Here is a 22,676-nt window from a genome sequence, read left to right on the forward strand (position 1 = left end):
TGTGTGTGTGTATATGTATAAGGCTGGCTTGCTGTTGGGCCAGGAGGAGAGAAGCTGGAACATAGAGAGGGAGGGTTTCAGAGGAGAGGAGTTGTAATTATTCTATTAAAGATAAGTATAATAATAGGAATAACTGATTGCCTGGTTGATTGCCTGACTGATTGCCAACCTGGGCACCCATTAATGGCCACCGACAGCAACAGACCTGCCAACCTGTATGCATTTTGCACATCGGGCACGCATTTTCACATAAAAATATGCCCGTAGGATTTGTTATTGTGGAAAATCAATTAGCCTAGGCTACATGCTGGATTGAGAAAGTGACGAAACATAGTGAGAGAAAATGACAGGCAAATCATAGTGATGGGCCTCTCTCTGTGCTATTTTTGCAGACCTACCAATCAGTTGTTTGTTAGGGCGGGCTTTATAGTCTCTCCCTCTCTTTCATTACGCAAAATAGGGCCTAGGCTATGCATAGCCTGCCGAAGCAATATACTTGATGAACGATTCAGGGCTTCAAAAATGAAAATGTAGGTTCATAAACACACAGCCCATGCTAAAGTGGATCTCTGCTTATAGACTAGAGGTAAAAAACCACAGCGGTTAGGCTACTCTACTTCTGCCCTCACAGGTAATTGAAAGATTTGCTGAAGTGAGTTTTGTCACTCTCAAATTCACATTCCCCAGCTGGCCTTTTTGAATTCCTTTGCGAAAATGACACATAGGCCTATGCTCGGGATACATTAGTGAATTTACCTTATAATTGCTCTTAGGTGCTCCTTGTTGGTCCCCCCCCCAATCCCAATCCTCCCCCACCTTTCTTATGCAGCCCTTGCCACTTAATCTACTAACTTCGTTCTTGATAATTAGCGCGCAAACAAGCTTGACTAAATAGCCTACTCAATTCCGGATAGCGCACCAATTGCTGAGACCCGTCTCTTTAATTGGGATACTGTAATCTTTGCAGCCTATAATCATGAACAGAGCAAAAAGCAAATCTGTAAGAGTGCAAAAGCTATGTCTGTCAACCTTCCGGGTTTCCCTTCCCTTCTCACATATTTTAACTTTCTGTCCCGCTGTCTTCCCGTATTAATATTTTCCTGTAAAATATCTCATATTTTAATACTCTCATAACTAGGGCTGTCAAAATAACTGATTAATTTAGATTAATTAATTTGAGAATAAATAACTGATTAAAAAAAATTAGTGCAGATTAATCGATTCCGTATGACCTTTGACCCCGAGCCATTCTAGTCAGTAAAAATTAGACAGAGAGAGAAGAAAACGTGCTGCCTGGATCATTGATTGGAACATTTACTTTTAAAAAATGGCCTGATGGTGTTGATAAAAATTAAGTGTTGAAAATAAAGTCCTCTGCAATGTCTGCAGCAAGGAATTTGCATATCACGAGTTAAGTCAACTCTATAGTAAGCACATCAATGCAAAGAAATAAGTGTTGACATTGAGGGGTGTGTTAATTTATTTTCATTGTGTCCCCTAGGTTATATCTGTGGCCTGAAATGCCTTTTATGTGAAAAAAAAACTTCTTCCCGAAGCACTGTTGAATTTATTTCCTCAGCATATTAGGTCATATCATAGATTATTATGGCCATTATTTGAACAGTGAAAATAATAATAAAAGAGTTTTTGAACTTTAATGTCACTAATGCTGATTATTCAATGAATCTTTTGAATTTAAATATTTAAAATTAAATAAAAAAAACTTTTGCAGGAAATATTATATATGCGATTAATTTAGATTAATTAATGACAGAGTATTATTCCATTCTTTTTTTTTCTACCACCAGACCTGCTGCCCCATTGATTAAAAAAACTAAAACTAACTAACTAAAACTAACCCAAAATACGGGAAAATGTCAACATTGGGGGACCCTTGGGGATCAATAAAGTATCTATCTGTCTATCTATCTATCTATCTATCTATCTATCTATCTATCTATCTATCTATCTATCTATCTATCTATCTATCTATCTATCTATCTATCTATCTATCTATCTATCTATCTATCTATCTATCTATCTATCTATCTATCTATCTAGCTAGCTAGCTAGCTAGCTAGTCTGTTTCGCTATAGCAACATTGTTTAGCTAATAATAGCCAACACAGTACTTCACGCCGAAAAACAGCCTATATTAATTTGGTCAACTTTATACATCCCTAAAAAGGCTAAAGTTCTGTAATCGATGCCCTGTGCGCTTTTATTCTCTCTCCTGCGCAAACAAAATATGTGCGTTCCAAGTCATTCTTCCTCATAAAGTTGAACAAATGCATTTGGTTATTTTAGAGAAAAATATAAACAGCCTGTCATGCAGTTTATGGGCTACAGTGCAGAGTTGGGAAGCTATGGTAAGCCAACTTGGAGTGAATACACAAACAGGGGAAATTATTTCTCTACTCGTAGCTGAGTAGCCTGAGGCCAGTACGCACAGTGCGTACGGCCGTAGGCCTATACAGGCGCCACTGAACCGTGCTCTCACAACAACCATCTTAACCATCTTAACTAAGGGTCGCCTGCAAGCAAGCAAAACGATGCTTTGAAAACATCTGTTTCACTGGAAGGGCAAGGGGGTAGAAACAGTTACAACCCTAACTAGAAATGTAGTTCCAAGGAATTACCAGTGCATGAAAATGCAAAACATATAGTGTAAAATATCACACAGTGTTAAAACAGATAATGTAGAGGTAATGATAGGTACAATGCTTAGGTAGACATGGTTGTTGCAATGCTAAATAAAGCAGTTGCTATGAGGGTTGCTACGTTAATCTCATTTGTTGCTATATTGGTTGCTAGGTTGTCACTGTGGAAGTTGCTAGGCTGTTGCTAGGGTAGTTATGGTGGTTGCTATGCTGGTTGCTAGGTTAATCATGTTGGTTGCATGTTGGGGCTGGGCCCGTCCTGGGAGTCATCTGTGGGAAACACTGGAATGTCCTCAAGCCTGTTGTCAAGCATCTTACATTAATTGGGGTCAGGGTGGGGCCCTTTTGAAATAATTTTGTCCCGGACCATCATGCACTCTGGTGGCCAACCTGACTGATCCTCTCTGTCCTAATGCAGGGTCAGTGTTGCTAAATTTGTTATTGCAACATCCATTGGACCCCAGCTCCCTCGGCCTATGTCATCTGCTGTGTATCAGCCCTGACTCACTATCCGGACTCCTTTCTCAGCACAGTTACATCTGCTCGTACGTATGTCTTTGCTCATTTACTCTAGAACCATTAATGTTATTTATTATACGGCTCTTCACAATGCAAGTAGAACGCTCCATTGACTTGAATGGGATTTTCCCAAAGATTTCCCTGATTTTTATTCAAAAGTGAAGGCAGACGGTTGATCAGCTGTCTAAAGAAAGTTTGATTCAAGTTCAGTGTGTGTTGCAAACTATTTGGTTCTCGAAACGGTAACAAATAAATGTAAAGAGACATAACGTGGAGTTTAGTTTTTCGTTTTGGGAAGTAGCCGAATAATAAGCGGGATAAGGTATAGAACACCGGTCATTATTGGGAAAATAAGTCCCTTCAGGACGAAGCAAGACCCCTCCGCTGGCGTTGGAGTCCGGTGCTCCCTGTCGGGACTTATTTTTCAAATAATGACCGGCGTTCTATACATTATCCCTAACTTTATTATATGGCTCTTCACAATGCAATTAGAACGCTCCATTGATTTGAATGGGATTTCCCAATCATTATTTTCGTCTACGCACCTCTGAAATAATGACTGCTGTCTATGGCAGCGGATTTTCATTCAAAAGTGAAGGCAGACAGTTAATTGTTTTTTTAATGTATACACTGAATTATCTAGTGTCATATGTATAAAATGTACTACACGTTGAATGCCATTGTGTCCATGATAATGTGCTACAACTTTGAACTGTTATTGTTGGTGCAACAGTAGGCTGATTCCCATCCCTTGCATTTTGCAAGTGCGAGATCCGTGGCCACATGCCCCACTTGCAATGTCTTTGTGACCCAGTTTGAAAACCATTGTACTAAATCATACATCCACTCCTGAAACACTTGTGATTACAGTCGATTGCATCATATTTTTAAATGAGACATTGTAAATATATAACATATATATACAAAAAGTGACCAAAAATCAAATAAAATAGAAAGAATGAACTAGAAACATTAAATTAAATAAATAACTCAAAATGCAACAAAAACCATCACTTTATAACTCCTAAACCAAACATCGCCAGGTTAATCAAAGGCAATAGAACATAATGCAGTTTTTATTTCTTTTTAAAACGAGCTACTGTTTGGGCAGATCCGATTTCCATTGAGCGTTAGTTCCAGCAGTGGGCTCCATAATGGCTAAATGTAATTTCACCCAGTTTAGTTTTGACTCTGGTCACTACCAGCAGACCAGCTTCAGTAGATCTAATAGACCTAGTAAGTTTATCTTGTGCAAACATGTCTGCAATTGGGGTGTGCGATATATATAGTCTACAATAATATTGTGATTGTTGTTTAAACAATGGGCAAATTGACATTATCGTATTTAAATTACTTAGGGGAAAAAACACTCAATCACGCATTGAAACCCCACACATCCACTAAATCAGGAGGTGCATGCATATGAGAAGCCCCTGCCTGCAGCAGAGCAAGTCACATAATCGCTAGGGGGTCGCATTGTCACACTCACGCCTAATGTTTATTTTGTGCGGCTACTTTGTTCAAGTGGCATTGATGAGTTAAACAGTCACGTTTTTTCCCTACACAGTATTATATGGAGAGAAAACATTAGGCTTCTGAAAATATTAGGAAAAATAGGAAGAAGAAATCACGAGCTCGACTAGCATTCTATAAAGACCCATTTAAGTTTGTTAAGTCTTTATTCGTAATGCAGAAGAGTGGTAGTCTTTTGGAACCTAAGCAGAAGCTTGAGGAGTATTTAGAGGGAGTGCACAAAGATAGGGAGAGGTTCAGAGAGATGGCACTTCCTGCGGATATCCCACCTATTGGTGAATTAAGTAGCCAATGCGACGATAGTCCACCAAGGTGGAAAGAGGTGCAAGAAGTAATAAAACGTGCAAGGGCCTCTTCAGCCCCGGGACCTGATGGAGTGCCCTACCGGTTGTATAAGAGTGCACCAGATGTTTTAAGATTTCTATGGCAATTAATGAAGTTTGGAAAAAGCAAGGTATTCCCAAGGCTTGGCGGAGGGCTGGGGGAATATTTATTCCCAAAGAAAAGGACGCAGTGGAGATTAATCAATTTAGGCCAATTAGTCGACTAAATGTTGAAGGGAAGGTTTTCTTCAGTGTAGTGGCACGGAGACTGACAAATTACCTTGAAAGGAATAAACTAATTGATACCACGGTGCAAAAAGCTGGAATTCCTGGCTTCTCCGGGTGCTTAGAGCATACCAGCATGATTTGGCACCAAATTCAATTAGCAAAGCGTGAGAAGAGAGACCTGCACGTTGTGTTCTTGGATTTGGCTAATGCTTTTGGGTCTGTGCCGCATAGTCTGTTGTGGGAGGCCTTTGATTATTTCAGAATCCCAGGTAGCATTAAAAGCCTAGTAAAAGCATACTAAAAGCATATCTGGATATTCAATTATGTTTTACTACAGCTGATTACACCACAGGGTGGCAACAACTTGAGATAGGAATCATGGCCGGAATCATGGCCAACAAGACGATTTATACAGACAGTATCTTCATGAAGTTTAGCGTTTGCAGCCATCTTGAATTTAGTCACGATAAGTTGAGCGACGAGTAAGAATGAACAGGTATGATAAGGGATCAGATTCCAAAAATAATTCTGTGGAAATGCATGGATTCCAGTTGCTGCTACTGGAAGAAACTGGAATCCATGCATTTCCACTCCCATCCCACCTGTTAGTCCATACACGCATCCAACAAGAGAATGGATAAAAATAACTTGTGAAAAAAATAAACAATGTATGGGCCCATTGATGGTATACTTGAGTAATTCATTTCTCTTGATGAACTCTGTTTTATCTCCCCTTTCAATATTATGAATAGTAAATGTGGGCACTACTACACTAGGCATTAGGCTACAATAGTTTTGTCATTGATGGACAGTTTGGAGCCTGACTTATTCTAATTTCTTCTTTGGACATAGTCTATCTTACTTTTATTCTTAAATAGGCTACTTGGTTGACCCATTTCCTGACAATGTTACAATGTTTATTGTTTGCCTACAAGAAATATTAGCATGCAGAGTGAGGAGTGAGTTAGCTGGGAGAAAAATAGCTGGGCCTATAAAGAGGAATGGAAAGAAAACATTGCGTTCATCTTACCCAGTTTCAACAAATGCAAAGTCCATGTATCTGATATGCAACAACGCTGTCACTGTTATATCATACCTCACTACGAAATGGAGCGGCACCTTCAAGGTGGCCTATCTGCTCCAAACAGAGGTACAAAAGCGCAATATTGAAGCGCTGGCAGAGGGCTATGCACAGAGTAGGCTAGCAGTGCGCTCTGGTGTTCTTTCTCATATTTGTTTAAACACCCACCCGCGGTCTGTTTGGTGAACAGACTATTTGTAAATCAATATTGTAAAATAAAAGATTAAAAAAAAAATTGACTGTCAGAATAATTTGGCTGGGCCAAATAATTTCGTTGGCGGGCCAGCTTTGGCCGCCTGTTGCTGACCCATGTCGTAGATTATATCTTAAACTTGAGGTGTTTCGGTGATATTTTAATTCCATGTCGACTGAGCTGACAGGGAGTTAAAAAAAAAAAAGAAAAGTAAAACGTCCATTCAGCCGACCGGGAGTTCAGAACTGCGTTGGTGTTTATTATCTTCATGACTACAGGAGAAAGACAGGCAGAAACCTATTAGGAAGTGTCTGTGGCAGTTTGCAGGGCTTAAATTTCACTGCGGCTATTGCGCATAATTTGTTCAAGTCCCGCAACTCTAGCCATCATAATGCGAGAAATTCCCGCATACACTTTTACAACCTGTCTAATGACGTTAATATAATCATGAAGTGGCGTGAATGAGGTGCTATTGACTGGACGGATCAACTACCGAGTTGAATTGAACATAGCCTCATGCAGACGCAGACACACACACGGGGAGAGAGAGAACCACTTTGCGCTTACACAAATAGGCTACGCAACCATGGCAAACTTTTACATCTGGAAAGAGCTCCTTGGTAACTATCCTGCTAGCTCAGGTCACGTCAACACTTGATCCCAGAAAGATTGTCTTCGACTTTGTTCGTTTTTTGAACATTTATTTTATCTAATGACATAGAAAACATAATGAATTGCATCCACATATCCTTATGCACTATGCACAACATTTATTCACTAGCGACTAGCCTAAAACCGTCAGGCTGAAGGGAGGCTAATTACTCTCACGTATAAGTGAGTAAGTGGCAGGCACTCAATTACACCTACTCATCACCAATGTGCACCCAATTAGACCTACACACCACCTTAAAGATAACATTTAAACGTCAATTAAACGTCAATATGAAGCATTCAAATTACAAAATATGTTTAGCTACTAGTAATTATTCGTAAATTGCTATACATTAAAAAATACATTATTAACTGAATAGACTCTATATGAATTTAAAAATATATGAAATAGAAACAAATCACATAAGCAATCATTTTCAGTGTGTTTTTGTGTGTGTGGAGAGAGTCAAGCAGAATCTAGGATGTCCACTGTTGTGAATGATCCCACTACAGTATATATGACTGTCAGGGTGGTGGGGGCCCCAAAATCAAACACATTTTAAAAAAGTATCGAAGAAGTATCGAAATCGCAATTCTTGACTTGGTATCAGAATCGACCCCCGCCTCCCCCCCAAATTGTGTAAATCCCCCCTACATGAATAACCTAAGGGGGGAATTCCCCCCCCATTTTAAAAAATGAATTTTAAGCCTTGGTTTGAGGACAAGAAACGGTGCATCAAAGGGTCAAAATAGTAGCAGCCAAAGAGCATCATTGATAACAGAACAAGTGACTGTGTAAAATAAAAAATCTTTGGCGGCACGCGATTTAAAAAAAAAAAAAATTAACGCATTATGCTTGGTCCTTAATTGCATCGCGATGAACGCGTTAACGATGACAGCCCTAATATATAGGAATTGATATGCTTTACAAAACCTACGGACAGTAGCCTAATTCAGAAGAAAGTGTAGGCCTACACATTTTAAGCAGGCTCCTAAATATGCCTGTCCCGGCCAAAAACGCATCATATTACATAGGAGAAGGTAAACTTAAATCTTAAATTGGTGCTTGAGCTTTGCTGTCATTGTAGGTGTAGATACTAGACTTAAGCAGTGGTGAGAGTTGGAGTTCGTTGATTTTTTGAAAAGTCATAATGATTAATCATTGTGTTTGTGCTGCTTGCACTAATTCCAGCCTGTCAGGACAATATGTATTGTCCACCATTTTCCTAATAAGAAAAGCAAGGGTGCTTGGGTGTGTTTTGTGCAGGTAGCCTAAATAGAGGAGACTTCACTGCCTCATCTGTCACAAAACGTTTACACGGACATCAATATTCCGAGTATTGACCGTGTCCATAATTGAACACAATATTATGAATATGGTGTTTACACAAGTTGTTAATAAAATCTTCCATTCATATTATTGTTTACATGTCACACAGCATATTCTGACTTTATCAAAGTTGGAGGGGAGGGGGTCTGGTATCGGTTGCCGTCCGACCGGGGTGGGGGGTTATGGTGTCGGTCCGACCGGTGGGGATGTGGGTGCTGGCGTCTTGTTTGTGTGATACAGTAGCCTACAGACTCCGTACATTTAACAATTATTTATGAAACACTACATGTTAAATAAATAACCAACTTCTCAAAAGCAGTTAACAAAGTAATAAAAACAGTTAACAAAGTAATAACACCAAACAAACAACAGTATACAAATATTTTAAAATATGTATGTAATTTGTGCAATTTTAACAAAGACTATTACAAACTATAGAACAAATGCAAAAGAAAGTGCAAAACAAGAAAATGTGCAAATGTGATCAGTCACTACAAACCATCCTCATTGGCTTTAAAAAGAACATTTCAAAGGCCCTTAGGTAATTGCACTGTTTTACTATTGGACCATTAATGCCTATCTTCATGCAGGCCAGACTGTTGCCCTGAAGCCTATTCCGCAAGTCTGTCCTGATCTATACCAGGGCTCTACAGTGCGCCCATTTCACTCGCACATGCGAGTAAAAATGATGCCGTGCGAGTGCAAAAAAATGTTTAGGCGCACTGGTGTGAATGACTTCTAACCATGTCAATGTTTGTCTACAAAATACACCGCAACATCGAGAAACATTACTGGTGCAAACCATAGAATCACGTCGCGAATGCAGCATAAAAACTACACCTCCCATCAACGTTAGCAGTTTCGCGTTGTGACTCGCTAGTAGTCGCATCTATCAAATCCAAGAGCGCGCAGAAAAAGCGGAAAGTTAGACTAGCCAGCCAAGATGGGATGAGATTCTGAGAATGCAGTGAGAGAAGGAAAGGTAACCTAACATGCCTTTTAGCCCAGTTGACGTATTGGCTGCAATATGCAAAATATAGCTATAGCGAACCGGCACAAAAGTAGCCTCCCGTAATACTCCCATTTTATTCAAAGGTAGAACGATACTGACAAATCCAGGCTTCCACGCATGCTTGTTTGTTTACACCGAATACAAGCTGAAGTGCAAAACGAAAGTAGGCCTAACGTTTGCCTACTGCCCCTACCAATGCAGATATTTCAAATAAAAACTAAAAGTATAAAACATATATCCTTGATTAGCCTATGTTGGGTTTTGTGGAAGAGAAAATGGACTGTTTTAGTAGTAGTATTAGGCAGTATGCAGTCAGATAGGTCACCATGGGCATATTTGGTTTAGCTATTGATGGATTCACAAATAAATAAATTGGCCTACATTTGGCAGGATACTTGATATACAGGCTAAATGCAAATATGGCAATGTATTATATTATTTTACATTAACAAAATGTAGGAAAATAGAACAGACTGAAAATAAAGTAGGCACTGATCTTTAAAATCCTGTTTCCTGTAGCCTAAATGTTGTCAGTCATTCTTAATATTCAAGAATTGGTGCACTGGCATGTTTAACTGTTAGCTGCAGTATAATGTTAGATTATGTGTAAGTTAAGTACAGAACTGACTGTGCGCCCAAATTTTTGTCTGTGCTCCTAAATTTTTTAACTTGGGCGCACAAGTGCTCCTGAAAAAAAATGTTAGTGTAGAGCCCTGTATACACCGAGAGTGAATGAAGTTTAGATTATTTTATAGTTTTGTGTAATATGGATGGAATTTGAGCGCGGAGCGCTTTTTAATTTAGAGGCCGGAGTGGCCGCTCTGTTCTGTTCCGATACCGCTCACACGAGTCTGAGGCTTGCCCAAACCCACCCAGAATTCATGTCTTCCTAATAAAACCAAGGCATAGTAGCCTAAGTTCGTTGATGGGGATGGAGTTAGCTAAATAATTTAGAAAGCATACGCGTAGCCACGGGTGGGCCTGGACGGGCCTAGGCCCGTCTATTTGTCAGTCTTGCCCGTCCGATTAGAGGGCTTTCCTTCGTTTACGCTCACCATCTCCGCTCAAATTCGCGTCAGGTCGCTCCGCTCAATTTCACTCCCTGATTCACTTAAAAATCATCCCACTGCAGTGAAATCACTCCATGCTCCCTCCAATTTAAAAGAGGGAGAAATAATCTACAAACCGAATTGTCACCTTAAACAGAAAACTTCAATCCCAAAGAACTAAAAGCAACGGCAATTTCACTCAGAACATTTATTTTAAAAGATGCAACACCGATAGTGCAACAACAAACACGCTTGGCAACGTTAATACACATAAGCCTAAAACTAAAGGGATCAGTGGGATTAATTGCCTAAAGAATACAGGCTTAGCATCCCAGTTTTAGCCTTCTACTTGATATGAAACATATTCAAATTGCTCACGTTTTTCTTTGCTCTCCGTAGCACACTCTCATGTTTCTGCTAAATGTGTCCTCTTAGATTACAAAATGAATCTTTACTCACTGAAACTGTGTCACCACATGGTTATTCTTGCGCTACATTGTTAATATCTAGTTTTGTAGGAATAGTAGCCTACACTTGTATGACTTATCAGTTTCCTTTCTAACAGTAGCGTAGCCAGAAATGTTCAAATGGGTGGGCACAGAAAAAACGCGTGGGCAAAGCGAATTTGATTGAACATAAGAGAGGCCTAGATTAGATACACCATACAAGCATTAATCATAGGCATGTTATATTTATGACATAAAAGAGGAATTTATTGAACGCATTTGATCACAGCTGACAAATTCTTGAGAAACATTGTCAACTGGACCAGAAGCTACATTCATGCATTGTGCATTAATGTAGCTTTTGCGCATCACATGAAACACAATTGAGACAATAGATTGACCATATTGGACAACTGCAAAGCCTTATCATAGGCATGTTATATTCATGACATGAAAAGTGGAACTTATAGGACGAAAATGACAAATTACGCAATCGGCTAAACATTTTAAACTTGCACAAAACTGATGAACCCAGAATCAGTGCGTCGCATAAATTAAAACACCAACTGAAGCAACAACTTGACCATTGGAAAATCATACCACAAAACCTTTCCATAGGCCTGAAACGTTTATGACATAAAAAGTGGAATATGAACGCATTTCATCACACCTGACAATTAAACGGAGCTGTGGCTGTTCGTGATTTTTACTGATTCTTGAGAGCGAGGAGCGGGATATTTGCACCGCTCAGCTCCGTTCACTAGCTCTGATTCGGAGGCATATCAAAAAATGTAAAGATTATAAAAACTGATTATTTTTCGATTCATGGCACGTTTCTTATTATTTTTTTAATGCGTTCTGCGGAGAAGGGAGACTGGCGTTGGTCACGGTTTGGAATGAAAACAGGACAGAGTAACACGGTGGACTAGTTTTTTTTTGAAGACGGCAGGCCTGTTTTGTCAAGGCGGCCGCCTTGACTGCAAAGTGCTGCGGGAAACCCTGGTATTATATATAGCATTGTTAATATTGTGTTACCAATGTGGCACAAACAAACAAGGCTAGAGTGTATGCTGGTGAAAGTGCTTTATGAGAACTGTTTAAGCTGAACAACCTTAAAGTTAAACAGCATAAAATTTGCAGAATTTCTTAATATTTTGTTTATAACTGTTTTGTTGTTGTTTTTGGGGGGGGGGGGGCAGGCAGGCAGGCAGGCAGGCAATGTCCTGGATTTTCACAAATCAGATGTGACAACCCTAGTCTCAATGCTTTCTGGTTAGTGACGAGATTTGGTTGAACCGGCTAGGTCTTTACAGTAAGCCTAGGCTACAGTGAGATGAACACCTGTTCAGCCTTTTCAGTTTGATCCCGAGTGCACGGGTTCTCGCGGAAAACGGTACTCGAGATTTAAATGAAAATGAAGACAATCAGATAGGTGAGGAAGCGAGAGTAGGGCAAAATCGATGGTGTCTGTGCAGTAACTGCTTGCCAATGACAACCGAGTACGATGTTGTTTTTTCTCTTGACGTTGATGTTTGTTCTGACTGCAAATGACACTGCCATATGCCAAAAGGTTGTAAGACAATGTGGTAGAAACATGGAATAAAACAAACAAGCATTCTTATCTTTTTTAACATTTTTATGAAAAATGACACATCCAAAATTATTCATACCCTTTTTAAATAATACATGGAAACATCTTTATTTGCCATCAAAGCTCTCAAAATGGTTCTACTAATACCTACCAAGCCTTTCCATGTCTCGACAATGATTGCAGACCGCACCTTTTTATCAGCAATCTGGGTTTTGAAGCAGGAACGATTATTTGCCATCACTTTGGCCTTGCTGACTTTTTTAATGGATTGAGGTCTGGACTCTGGCTGTGCCACTAAAATGTTGACATTGTTCTCGGTAAACTATTTTTGCCTTGTTTGGCTGTATGTTTTGGATCATTGTATGGTTTAATGGTCAAATGCCGCCCATTGGGCCAGATCTCTAGGCATACTGCCAGATCTTTTTCTCCAGAATCTGAGTGTAGCCTCTTGCTTTAGTGTTACCGTTTACGTTGAGAAGGTCACCAGGTCCCCCTGGTTGAAATATTCCAAAATAATAATTTATCACCCCCCACAATTGAAATGGACATGGCATCATTGGGATTTAATGATTCTTTTTTATGGCAATCTCAGGCCATGTCCCTGGATCAAAAGCAAAATTCAGTGAAAGCTAAATTCTTTGCCCAGGTGTGCCCTTATAATGATGAGCTGTGAGTGTTTGGAGAAGAGTGATCCAATGCTTCTTTTATTCCATCAACATCAAATCAACATTTTTGTCAGGATTTGTTAGGTTCAGTACAGATGAGTACTGAATGTACCAAATGCGGTCTTCAACAGTAGACTTTTTTGCTTGCTGACCATCTTTCAAATTTGAGTTCCTACACAAACATATTAAGTAGCAGACCAGTTTAGTCAATTATCAAAAAAACATGACACCTTTTCAAAATACTATTCCTATTGCGCATCAAAAATATTGTCAGTGAAATTTAGGTTAACAGTACCTGTTAGGCTTACTCAGGGTGTCCGCGGGGTTGGAAAAAGTATTAAAAGGTAGTAAATGAAATTAGCCAAATTTAAGGCCATTTAAAAGTATTAAAAAGTAATAAACGTCATCTGATGAGGTATTACATTTTCGAACCACTAACTATGATGTTTTCCATTTGTGTTAAGTGCAGGCCTATCTCCTAAAATTCTCGTGAATTTATTTATATTATATTAATGTGCGAGTAGGACCTGAGCGATATGTCAGTGTGCATTTGCGGTAAAAACTTTTAGTGCCCCCTCAAACTCTATGCTCAAACTGGATATACGGCTGGCTTACTGCTTAAACTTGTTGCCAAAAGTTCGCTACCATTGACGATGTCATGGGAAATTTTTATTTTTTCGGACATTTGGTTAGAGGACTCGAGATTCAAATACTGGCTCAGGCTAGTTGGCAACAGCCAAGAGGCTTATTGCCACGTCTGTAAAAAGACAAAAAATGCCCCTGGATGGGAGTGAATATCGTCAGGTCACATATGGAGTCTACCAGAGCCGTTTTTCTACCGCTCTGGAGTCTACTAGCCAGCAAACAAGAATGGGCGGACGTAATCAGAGGTGGAAGAGTCGACTGCCTGGCTCATCGGCCACGTAGGGCTACTGTCTCCACGTGAAAATATGCGTCATTGAAGCTATCAGTATGTCTACGCTACCAGCTGTCATTGTCATCCAAAAAAGTAATCATTTACGCCATCGCGTTTTCAATGACCCAGGCTGTAAGAGCAGCAGACATAGCCTAAACTAGGCCTAGCCTACATACAGTATCACAATAACCCATTTTCAAATTAAAAGTCCCCATAAAGGCAGAAGGCCTTTTCATTCAAACAAACATATAATTAAATGAAAGGGGAAAAAAACAAGAATATAACATGTAAACATATGCACATATTATAAGGGGTTATTTGCAATGAGCTACCCCCTGCCTTGACTACAGAATAGAGGTTAAACATAGGCCTGACAGTGTTGCTTTGTTTAGGCTATAAGATAAGGTTTAGGCTATAAGATTTAACATTTTCTACCCTCAGTAAATGTCATGTTAAGGTTAGTTTAACAGGTGTTACCTTTACATTATTCAAAGCTTGCTCTGGAGCTATAGGGTTACTCCCTTGATGTAGTATGTGATGAGATCAAAGTCCCAATAGACTTGCTTAAAATTAGTTGAATATAAGAACCTGTGTAGGTTTGGATAGGCTGTATTGTAATATGCTATCAATACATAACATATATTATATTATAAAGTCAGTTTGTCAATTAGTTTCCACAAAATTCTCCAGAAGTCACCATTTAAGGGGTTATTTTTCAAATTTTTTCACAGGGAGCACAGGGCCCAAAAGTATTTCATCACATGGGGCCCACATTCTCCAGCAGCACCCAATTAATAATTAGTATTTTTGTAAAATGTGACAGCCTATTTTTGAATGTGATACCTTGACTGGCAAATGTATATGAGACAGCAAGGGTTTGTGTGTGTGTGTGTACTGCGTATGGTCGTGGGCCTTTTTAGAAGAAAGTCCAGTATACCTTTTCTGATTTTCATTTGTCATTTTGTCTTGATTGAGATAGAATGATAGTGAAAGAAAGAGTGTAGTGCTGGAGAAGTGGTGTGTGCTCTTCCTACACATAACAATGAAATAACTTTTTTATCTTGGGTTAGGATTAAATAACAAATAATTGTGTATAGGCCAGTGTTTTTATTGAAGCAAAAAATGAAAAAAGTATCCAGTAACTGTAATAATAGATACTTTATTTGAATTGTAAGCATTGCTACACTTTCTTACTCAGAAAGTTAAGTAACAAAAATGACCGTAATCTGTTACTTTATAATTAGTTACCCCCAACACTGAATTTCGAAAGGTTGCCGCTAGTTGCAGCTCAAAGTCGTGTTGGTATTAAACAATATTGTGAAGGTATTAAAAAAGGTATTAAAAGGTTACTGTACTGTTACTGTACTGTACTGAAAATTACTGTACCGAAAATGAACACACCGAACCGTAATTTGTTGTGTACCGTTACACCCTTACATATTTTAATATACGTGATTGGAAAGGGTAATTGTGGTGTGTTTTAAGCCTAGGTTGGTGCCCTAAAATAGATCTTGCTGTGAAAAGGATTACAAAACTCTCCAAAACCTGTTAGTTTTTTTTTTAAACTGTACTGTTTGTATGTGTTTAATTAACCAAAGTCCTTAAACATTAGTGATTGCTCAGATAATGCTTTGCAATAAACTTGTGCTTTCTGTCCACTTCCTGTCTGCATTTTTAGAGGGTCTTTGTGCAGTTCCAACGGTTCCTCCGCCTCCTCTACAGACGCACGTGTTCTACCCAGATTTCATGCTCACTTCAGTCACCTACAGAGTCTGGCCATGTCTGGCCTGAGTTCATTGGCCTTGGGTTATCCTACACACCCAGGGGATCATTTAGTCTCACCGAGGAGCTGCCCAGGTGCAGTGCACCTGCTGCCATTACTGGAGCACCATATTAGTCTCTTTTGCCAGACACTGGAGACTATGGACAGCTCAGTGAAGAATCCTTTGCGTGGCATTTCCCTGTCAGGCTCTTCTGTGAGCACCCTGTCTTCCAACATGGGGGAGACCCTGGACAGCCAAGAGGATATCGCCCTGGCCTCTCTGAAAGCAATTCGCCTCATTGTATCTCAGAGTGATGAGGCTGTGCAGACTCTGCTGTCCCAGCCATCACAAGAGGTCACTCTTGAAATGGAAGAAATTGAACAATCTAGTGCTGGGCCAATCAACCAACAGCCAGGTACATCCAAAGAAAGCGGAGTGTCAGAGAGGCAGAGAGAAGACCAGAAAGTTCTACAGCCTCCTCTGTTCAAGCGGTTGGTTCAGCTAGCAGATCCGACCTACAGCTGTAACACCACACAAAAGCAAGCACTCGTAATAGGCAGTTTGGCGACACTGAGCTTGCTGGCACAACGAGCTGATGAAACACAACTCCAGAGGTAAGTATGACACTGGCCAGACTACTGCTTGTAAGCTTTTTGCCAAACAGGATGAAATAAAAAAAATGAAGTAACATATGGAACAATTTTGTAGCGAGTTAACAATAAAAAAAAAAGGCTTGCAAAACCTTACAAATACCACTCCTTGTTGACACTGCTAAAAGCTTACTTACATGCTAACTACCGGTAGTATTCAGTTTTGAATCATTGTCAGAAATTGCTTACAAAATATCAAAGTATGTCAGAATCAATATTAAATATTCACTTACGCATGTCTAAGTGAAAAGCCAGCATTTCTGGTTGGGGTGTGCACAATATTTATAGATCTTGTAACTTAATGTTTTATTCACACTTTTACCCTCTTTAGGTTTGACTGTCTGTTGGCAAGTCAGACCTTGGCACAGTGCCTGTCTTTGGACTCCACATATAACATCATCTTTCCATCTGTGAGACTTTTGACCATCTTAGTCAGCAGCGATGATATAGCAGAAAAACTGTGTTCTCATCTATGTAAGTGGCTTATCATGGCAAAGAAAATTGCTCAGGACATGGTCATTGAAATGGTGGAATTATGGTCTTTACCTTTCTCTTTTCAGATGCTTGTCCTTTTCTCAAAATATTCCAGCATGCAACGTCCAGACCAGATAAGACCACTACAGATGATCACTGGTTTAAACTGCAAATTGAGGTATGTAATCATTAATTTACAGGAAGACGCAATGATTTTGTACCTTTAGGGATGAATGTGCAATTTTAACAGTGAAGGCGAGACACTACAGGTGAATAGGGTAACATTTTTAACAAGCAGATATCACTATGAAACTTCCCCAGTTGATTACTTACATTAATATGAGAAAAAAAATGTATTACAAGTTTTCTGTAATTTAATGTTTACATATGCAAATTAGGCATTATGAAATTAAATATGCACTAATTTGCGAAAACATTAGAGGGATTTATGGATATCTACTTTTGTTATCCTGTAAATCAGCATATGCTGTCAGTAGCCTTAAAAAATCGATGTTTTTAGGCATAAAATGTCAAGTCAGGCTAGAAATAATATATCAACAAAGTGTATGTAAGTGCTTCTGAAGTGGAGATTTCGTGCTCAGAGTGGGAGAGGAAACTCATTTTGAGAAAACAGCCTTGAAAGACAGCCAATGAGATTCCATTCTCAGCCTAGACTCGCCTTTGAACTTTCCCGATTGGTTGCTGATACAAAGGAAGTGTCCATTTATGGATCACATACAGTGGGCAGTGCTTCGACTTGGCCAGCTTCCCTCGCAGGTCCGCGCGCGGCATCACGCGACTTTAATTTGTATTTTTCCAGTGACGCTGCAACAACCGGCAGAGGTCTCAAGTGAGCAGGGTGTCTCGTAAAAAGAAATGGAGCTGGAAAACCCTACACAGACTTCACTACAGACTTTAGCAGACTGGTTTAGAAATAATTTAAGAGCCAGAAATATGCCTGCCCTGCCCTAATAAAGAAATATTTGGTTAACGGCGAAGTGAATCCCGCTTTGCAGCCGTGAGAAGAAAACGCAGGACAAATTAAACATTCTGGTTTTCTCCGAAGTGCAACGATGATAGACAGACATCATTTGGACAAAATATAGAGCATATTAACCTCCGTTGCTCAGCCAAATGCCTTCCTGTTACGTCCTGTTATCACGGAGTTACAGGAGATAAACGATTTTTGATGGTCACAAGTTTACTTCATTAGCGTTTATTTTTTTTATTATTAAAGAGTAGGGGTGTAACGATTCATTTATTCGTATTGAACCGAAACGGTACGGGCGTCACGGTTCGGGTGCATGAATTGACATGGAGAATACACGGTAAAAAAATACATAAAACTCGCGGTGGATTAATTAATGTCATGTGCAATTACTGTTAAGTAGCGAGAGTTACGGGAGTTCTTTAGCGGCGCTAACGCTAATCTGTAGCCTCGCCTTTATTGGCTGATTGGCGCCTATGTTTTTTTTTTGTCAGGTCGTCGGTCGAGTCCGTCAGTCATTAGCAGCACTAAGGTTAGACCCACAAGAGTTAGAGGATCCGCTGGTCTCTTTAAGATCGCAAGTTTGAGAACTTCAGTTACAGTAACGTTAGTAGCCTACAGTGGGCATCGCTTTCAAATGACCACTTCATTCGCGCATTACGCGGAGTGAAGCTGCGTGGAAGCTTTAGTACCACTTTCAGCCACTGTGCGTTGCTCTGCCACTGTACACGCTCTGCCTGCCGCCCCTTACATAATTGTTGCCGAGTAATCCCAGCCTACTTAATTCAATAACAAAATAAATCATGCATAATTAAACATTACCTTGATTTAGGCTACTTGGGTATGGCTTAAGGCTTGACTACAAAAATCGAATCTAAATTTGCTGTCTACATTATTGTCAGTGTTGGGGTTACGCAAATCAAAACAGTGGTGTGATAATTGAGCCAGTAGAGAAATAACTGTTCAGAATTAATCTGTAGCCTTGGGTAGGCTTCTGCAGAAAACAATGTTGTTGCCGATTTAATACTATCTGGCGGCGTTTTTTAACAGGCTACTAATAGAGGCTTAGACGACTATGACCCACGTTTTGGTTTTCAGTAAATTAATTTGCCCCTACTTATTGACTGCAATGTAGTCAATTGACTGTTTGACATGTCATTTTTATTTTTCTGTACAATAAACAATTACATCTGCTTTTATACCGAGAATCACATTCATATTTGGCTGACTGCAGACGCCACTTCCCTCCCTATATTCCAAGATTAAGATAGTATGAAGTGCTTTTTTGTAGGCTACTATCATAAAAAAAATAGTTAAAACGAATAGCTATTTGCAATTTGACAAAACACTGGTCCTCATTATGCTAATGCGAGGACGATGTGAGCCTGTTGCATTTAGTTAGATGTCCGAGTCACGATAATGTTTGAAAACCACTGGCTCGTAATCACAATAATTTAACACAACGACAGTTGGATAACCTACTTAATCATGTCCCCATGCCTACATTTTTTTGTGAGTAGCATAGAGATCGTTAAAAACAATAAAGTATGGCTCTCCGTTTTGGGACATCGAAAACTATTTTTAATAGATTACCGTCCGAAGATGCTGACTTGCAAAAGCCTCGGGATAACACGTTATCTCCACTATCATCAGTCATGCCCCTTGATCAAAGTGGGGAATGAAATAAAAGTTTGAGAACCACTGGCTTAACAAGTTACCTACAGTCCAGAACACAGAATCTGTTGCAATATTCTGATGATCGGCGATGATATCGGCAAATGTTTGTTTTCCAAAGTAAGAATTTCACTTCACCATGCACCTTCGACAATACCTGGCCTGCCTGGTATCATTACAAACATTATGCTGTGTCCTAAAACTGGCATATTTTATGGCATTGTGTCATGTAAGTTCGTTGCAAAATTTAGAGAAATGTGTGAGGTGGTCAGCGGGGGACAATTGAGACACACATTGGATTGTGTTATTACTTGAACATTCCACACTATCCACAGCTGTGGTAGGCCTATCAGGGGCAGGAGGATTACTGTCAGCGCAGGCTTTATATAAAATTCTTCAACAGAAGGCCTCGAATGTTGTCTTGTTTGTGGGCGCTTTTGCTTCGGCTTCTGTAATTTCGGCTTCATTGAAAATGAGGGCTTCCCTCAATGACCCTCGAGAATAAATAAAGGTTGAATGAATGAATGAATGCAGGCTTGCCCAAAATAAAGGCATGTGGTTTGCGCGGCCTACAGTAAATAGCAGACCCGCCAGAATAATGCGTTATGATGCTTTTTTACGAGCAAGATGTTTTTGGTACCCTACGCACACTGCATGTTCTTAAATAACAATGATCATCAGTAATATTCGACCATTAATTTATGTAAATGGGCAAGCGTGACCACCTTGATTGGCTGATTGGCTGATGATTGTAACGCGGGCATGATTCCAAACACCTCCCCTTACGATGATGAGTGACAGGTCTCAGAATGCGCGGCGCGCTACACAAGGACGGAAGATGATGAATAACTGGGGCCGTAGGCTGTTCACAAAGGCTTTTATCTTACTACTAGGAGTAGGCTACTCCTAAATCGCACTTAAAGATTTTAGATTGGAGTTTTCTCTTAAAAGTTATTCACAAAGCCTTTCAGACAACTCCTAAACTAGGAGTGAGTCTTCGTGGCTATGGATGACATCATTACTCATGCACGAGCTTGACTGAAGTGACCACCTTGATTGGCTGGACGATTGTAACGCTGAATTCCAAACACCTCTCTTCCGATGATGACTGACAGGTGACAGGTGGGGAGAATGTGCGCTACACAAGTAGTCTTGAAGGACGGAAGATGATTAATTACTGAATAAAAAGGCCTAGCCTAAATGAATAAAGAGTAAGGCAAAACAAATAGCTTAGTAGCCTAATGAAACATAGGCCTATGGATTGATGCAGTAGCCTACCTTTGCAACATAAATCCTAAATTCGCCAGTTAGGAGCTACTTTTAGCCTTAAAATTCTTTGTGAATCTGCCCCTGAATAAAAAAGGCCTAGCCTAAATGAATCAAGGCAAAACAAATAGCAGCCCAATGAAACATAATGGATTGATGTAGTATCTTTGTAACATTATTAAATTATTATGTTACTATGCCTACGTGCAAAAAAAAAGAGAACATTTTAATTTGATTCACAATAATGTTACATTTAATTTACATGTTGACAATGATTAGCCTAGTTTTGGTTGTTGTTGGCACAATGCAAAATTGCTTCCTCGCGATTGGAAGCTCCTGTAGCTGCATAGGATTTCAAAACTGCAGGTTTGTGAATAGGTCTGTGAGTAAGGAGTCCTCTTGACTTCTTTTAAGCTGTCAGAGGTGGGAAGGTGTGATTTTTGGGGGGAAGGGCCGGATTAACTGGGCACAATTGTCTGATGGCCCCCCTTCCCCCCAGCCAACGTGAATCGGGTGGTTAGTTAATAGGCCTATCGTGAAGATTTTTTCCTGCCATCTAAGGCACGAGAGCATCTGTGAGGCCAAGCCTCACCAAGTAGCTCGTTTGTTTACAACTAACATTCTATTTAATTAAACTGCTTTAAAGGCTATGCCGAAATAGTTTTCAACATTTTGAATATTAGTGTCGGGTGAATTGAAATGTTCTCAAAGTAGCCTTATGGCTGAAAGCTGCTTGGGACCTGCTTGGGAAAGCTGCTTGCCCCCCCTCGTCAAGCAATATAACCATACAAACGCGCTTCCTGCACTCATTGTTTCAAAAGGAGTAATTTTGGCTTTGTCAGAACTGAAGAGCTGTGGACGGCACGGCACGGAATGCCCAATGAAAATAAATTAACGCAACGCAACACAACACAACACAGACCCCACTTCTCTCGCGTCAGTCACTGACATGAACGAAACACAGAACCCGCTTCTCTCACGGCAGTCACTGACAGTAACCTAGAATAAATGCATGGGGAAAAACACTTCCCCATGACAAAGACATCGTAAAACACTGAAAGTTAATATTTTGTCATTAGCAACATTCATCTGTCCTTTGTCAAATGTATTATGTTCCAAGTACCCTATGCGTAATTCTGCTTCATAAAGTTGAACAAATACATTTGCTTATTTCACAGAAAAATATAAATAGCCAGTCTACAGTACAGAGTTGGTAAGTTATGGTAGGCCAACTTGCAGTGAACATACAAACAGGGGAAATTATTTCTCTTGCAGCTGAGTAGCCTCAGGTGCGCACGTAGACATAAGGCCGAACATGCAAGCCAATGAATCGTGCTCTCCACGACAATCGTTGGCGTTAAACTTAAATAGGTTAACATCACTCTAAGTTCGCCTTCAAGCAAGGAAAACGATGATTTGAAGACATCTGTTTCGTTGGAAGGGCAAAGGGGTAGCAACAGGGCAACACAGAGACAGGCCCGATGGCAGGGCTGTTATGAGAGTATTAAAATATGAGATATTCTACGGAAAACATTTAAAGCGGCAAGACAGCGGGGAAAGTTGAAATCACGGATAAACACGGAAAAAGTTGGCATGCATTGTTTGGGTCCCCGTGCACAGGGATTATTTGTCATGCTATTAATCACATATGATTATTTGTGAAAT

The 22,676-nt window shown here is 39.8% G+C and overlaps 1 protein-coding gene across 1 annotated transcript in view; it reads left to right on the plus strand.

Moving 5' to 3' along the window:
- The window catches only part of LOC125302613 (ATR interacting protein), a 38,497-nt gene that overhangs the window by 6,912 nt on the left and 8,909 nt on the right, over positions 1-22,676 (plus strand). The window contains exons 7-10 of the mRNA XM_048255896.1: positions 3,078-3,204; positions 15,875-16,573; positions 16,941-17,083; positions 17,170-17,261. Of these exons, the coding sequence (XP_048111853.1) occupies positions 3,078-3,204; positions 15,875-16,573; positions 16,941-17,083; positions 17,170-17,261 (1,061 nt within the window). The remainder of the gene's footprint in view (positions 1-3,077; positions 3,205-15,874; positions 16,574-16,940; positions 17,084-17,169; positions 17,262-22,676) is intronic.

Source organism: Alosa alosa, chromosome 10 (assembly GCF_017589495.1).
Source record: "Alosa alosa isolate M-15738 ecotype Scorff River chromosome 10, AALO_Geno_1.1, whole genome shotgun sequence".
NCBI lineage: Eukaryota > Metazoa > Chordata > Actinopteri > Clupeiformes > Clupeidae > Alosa > Alosa alosa.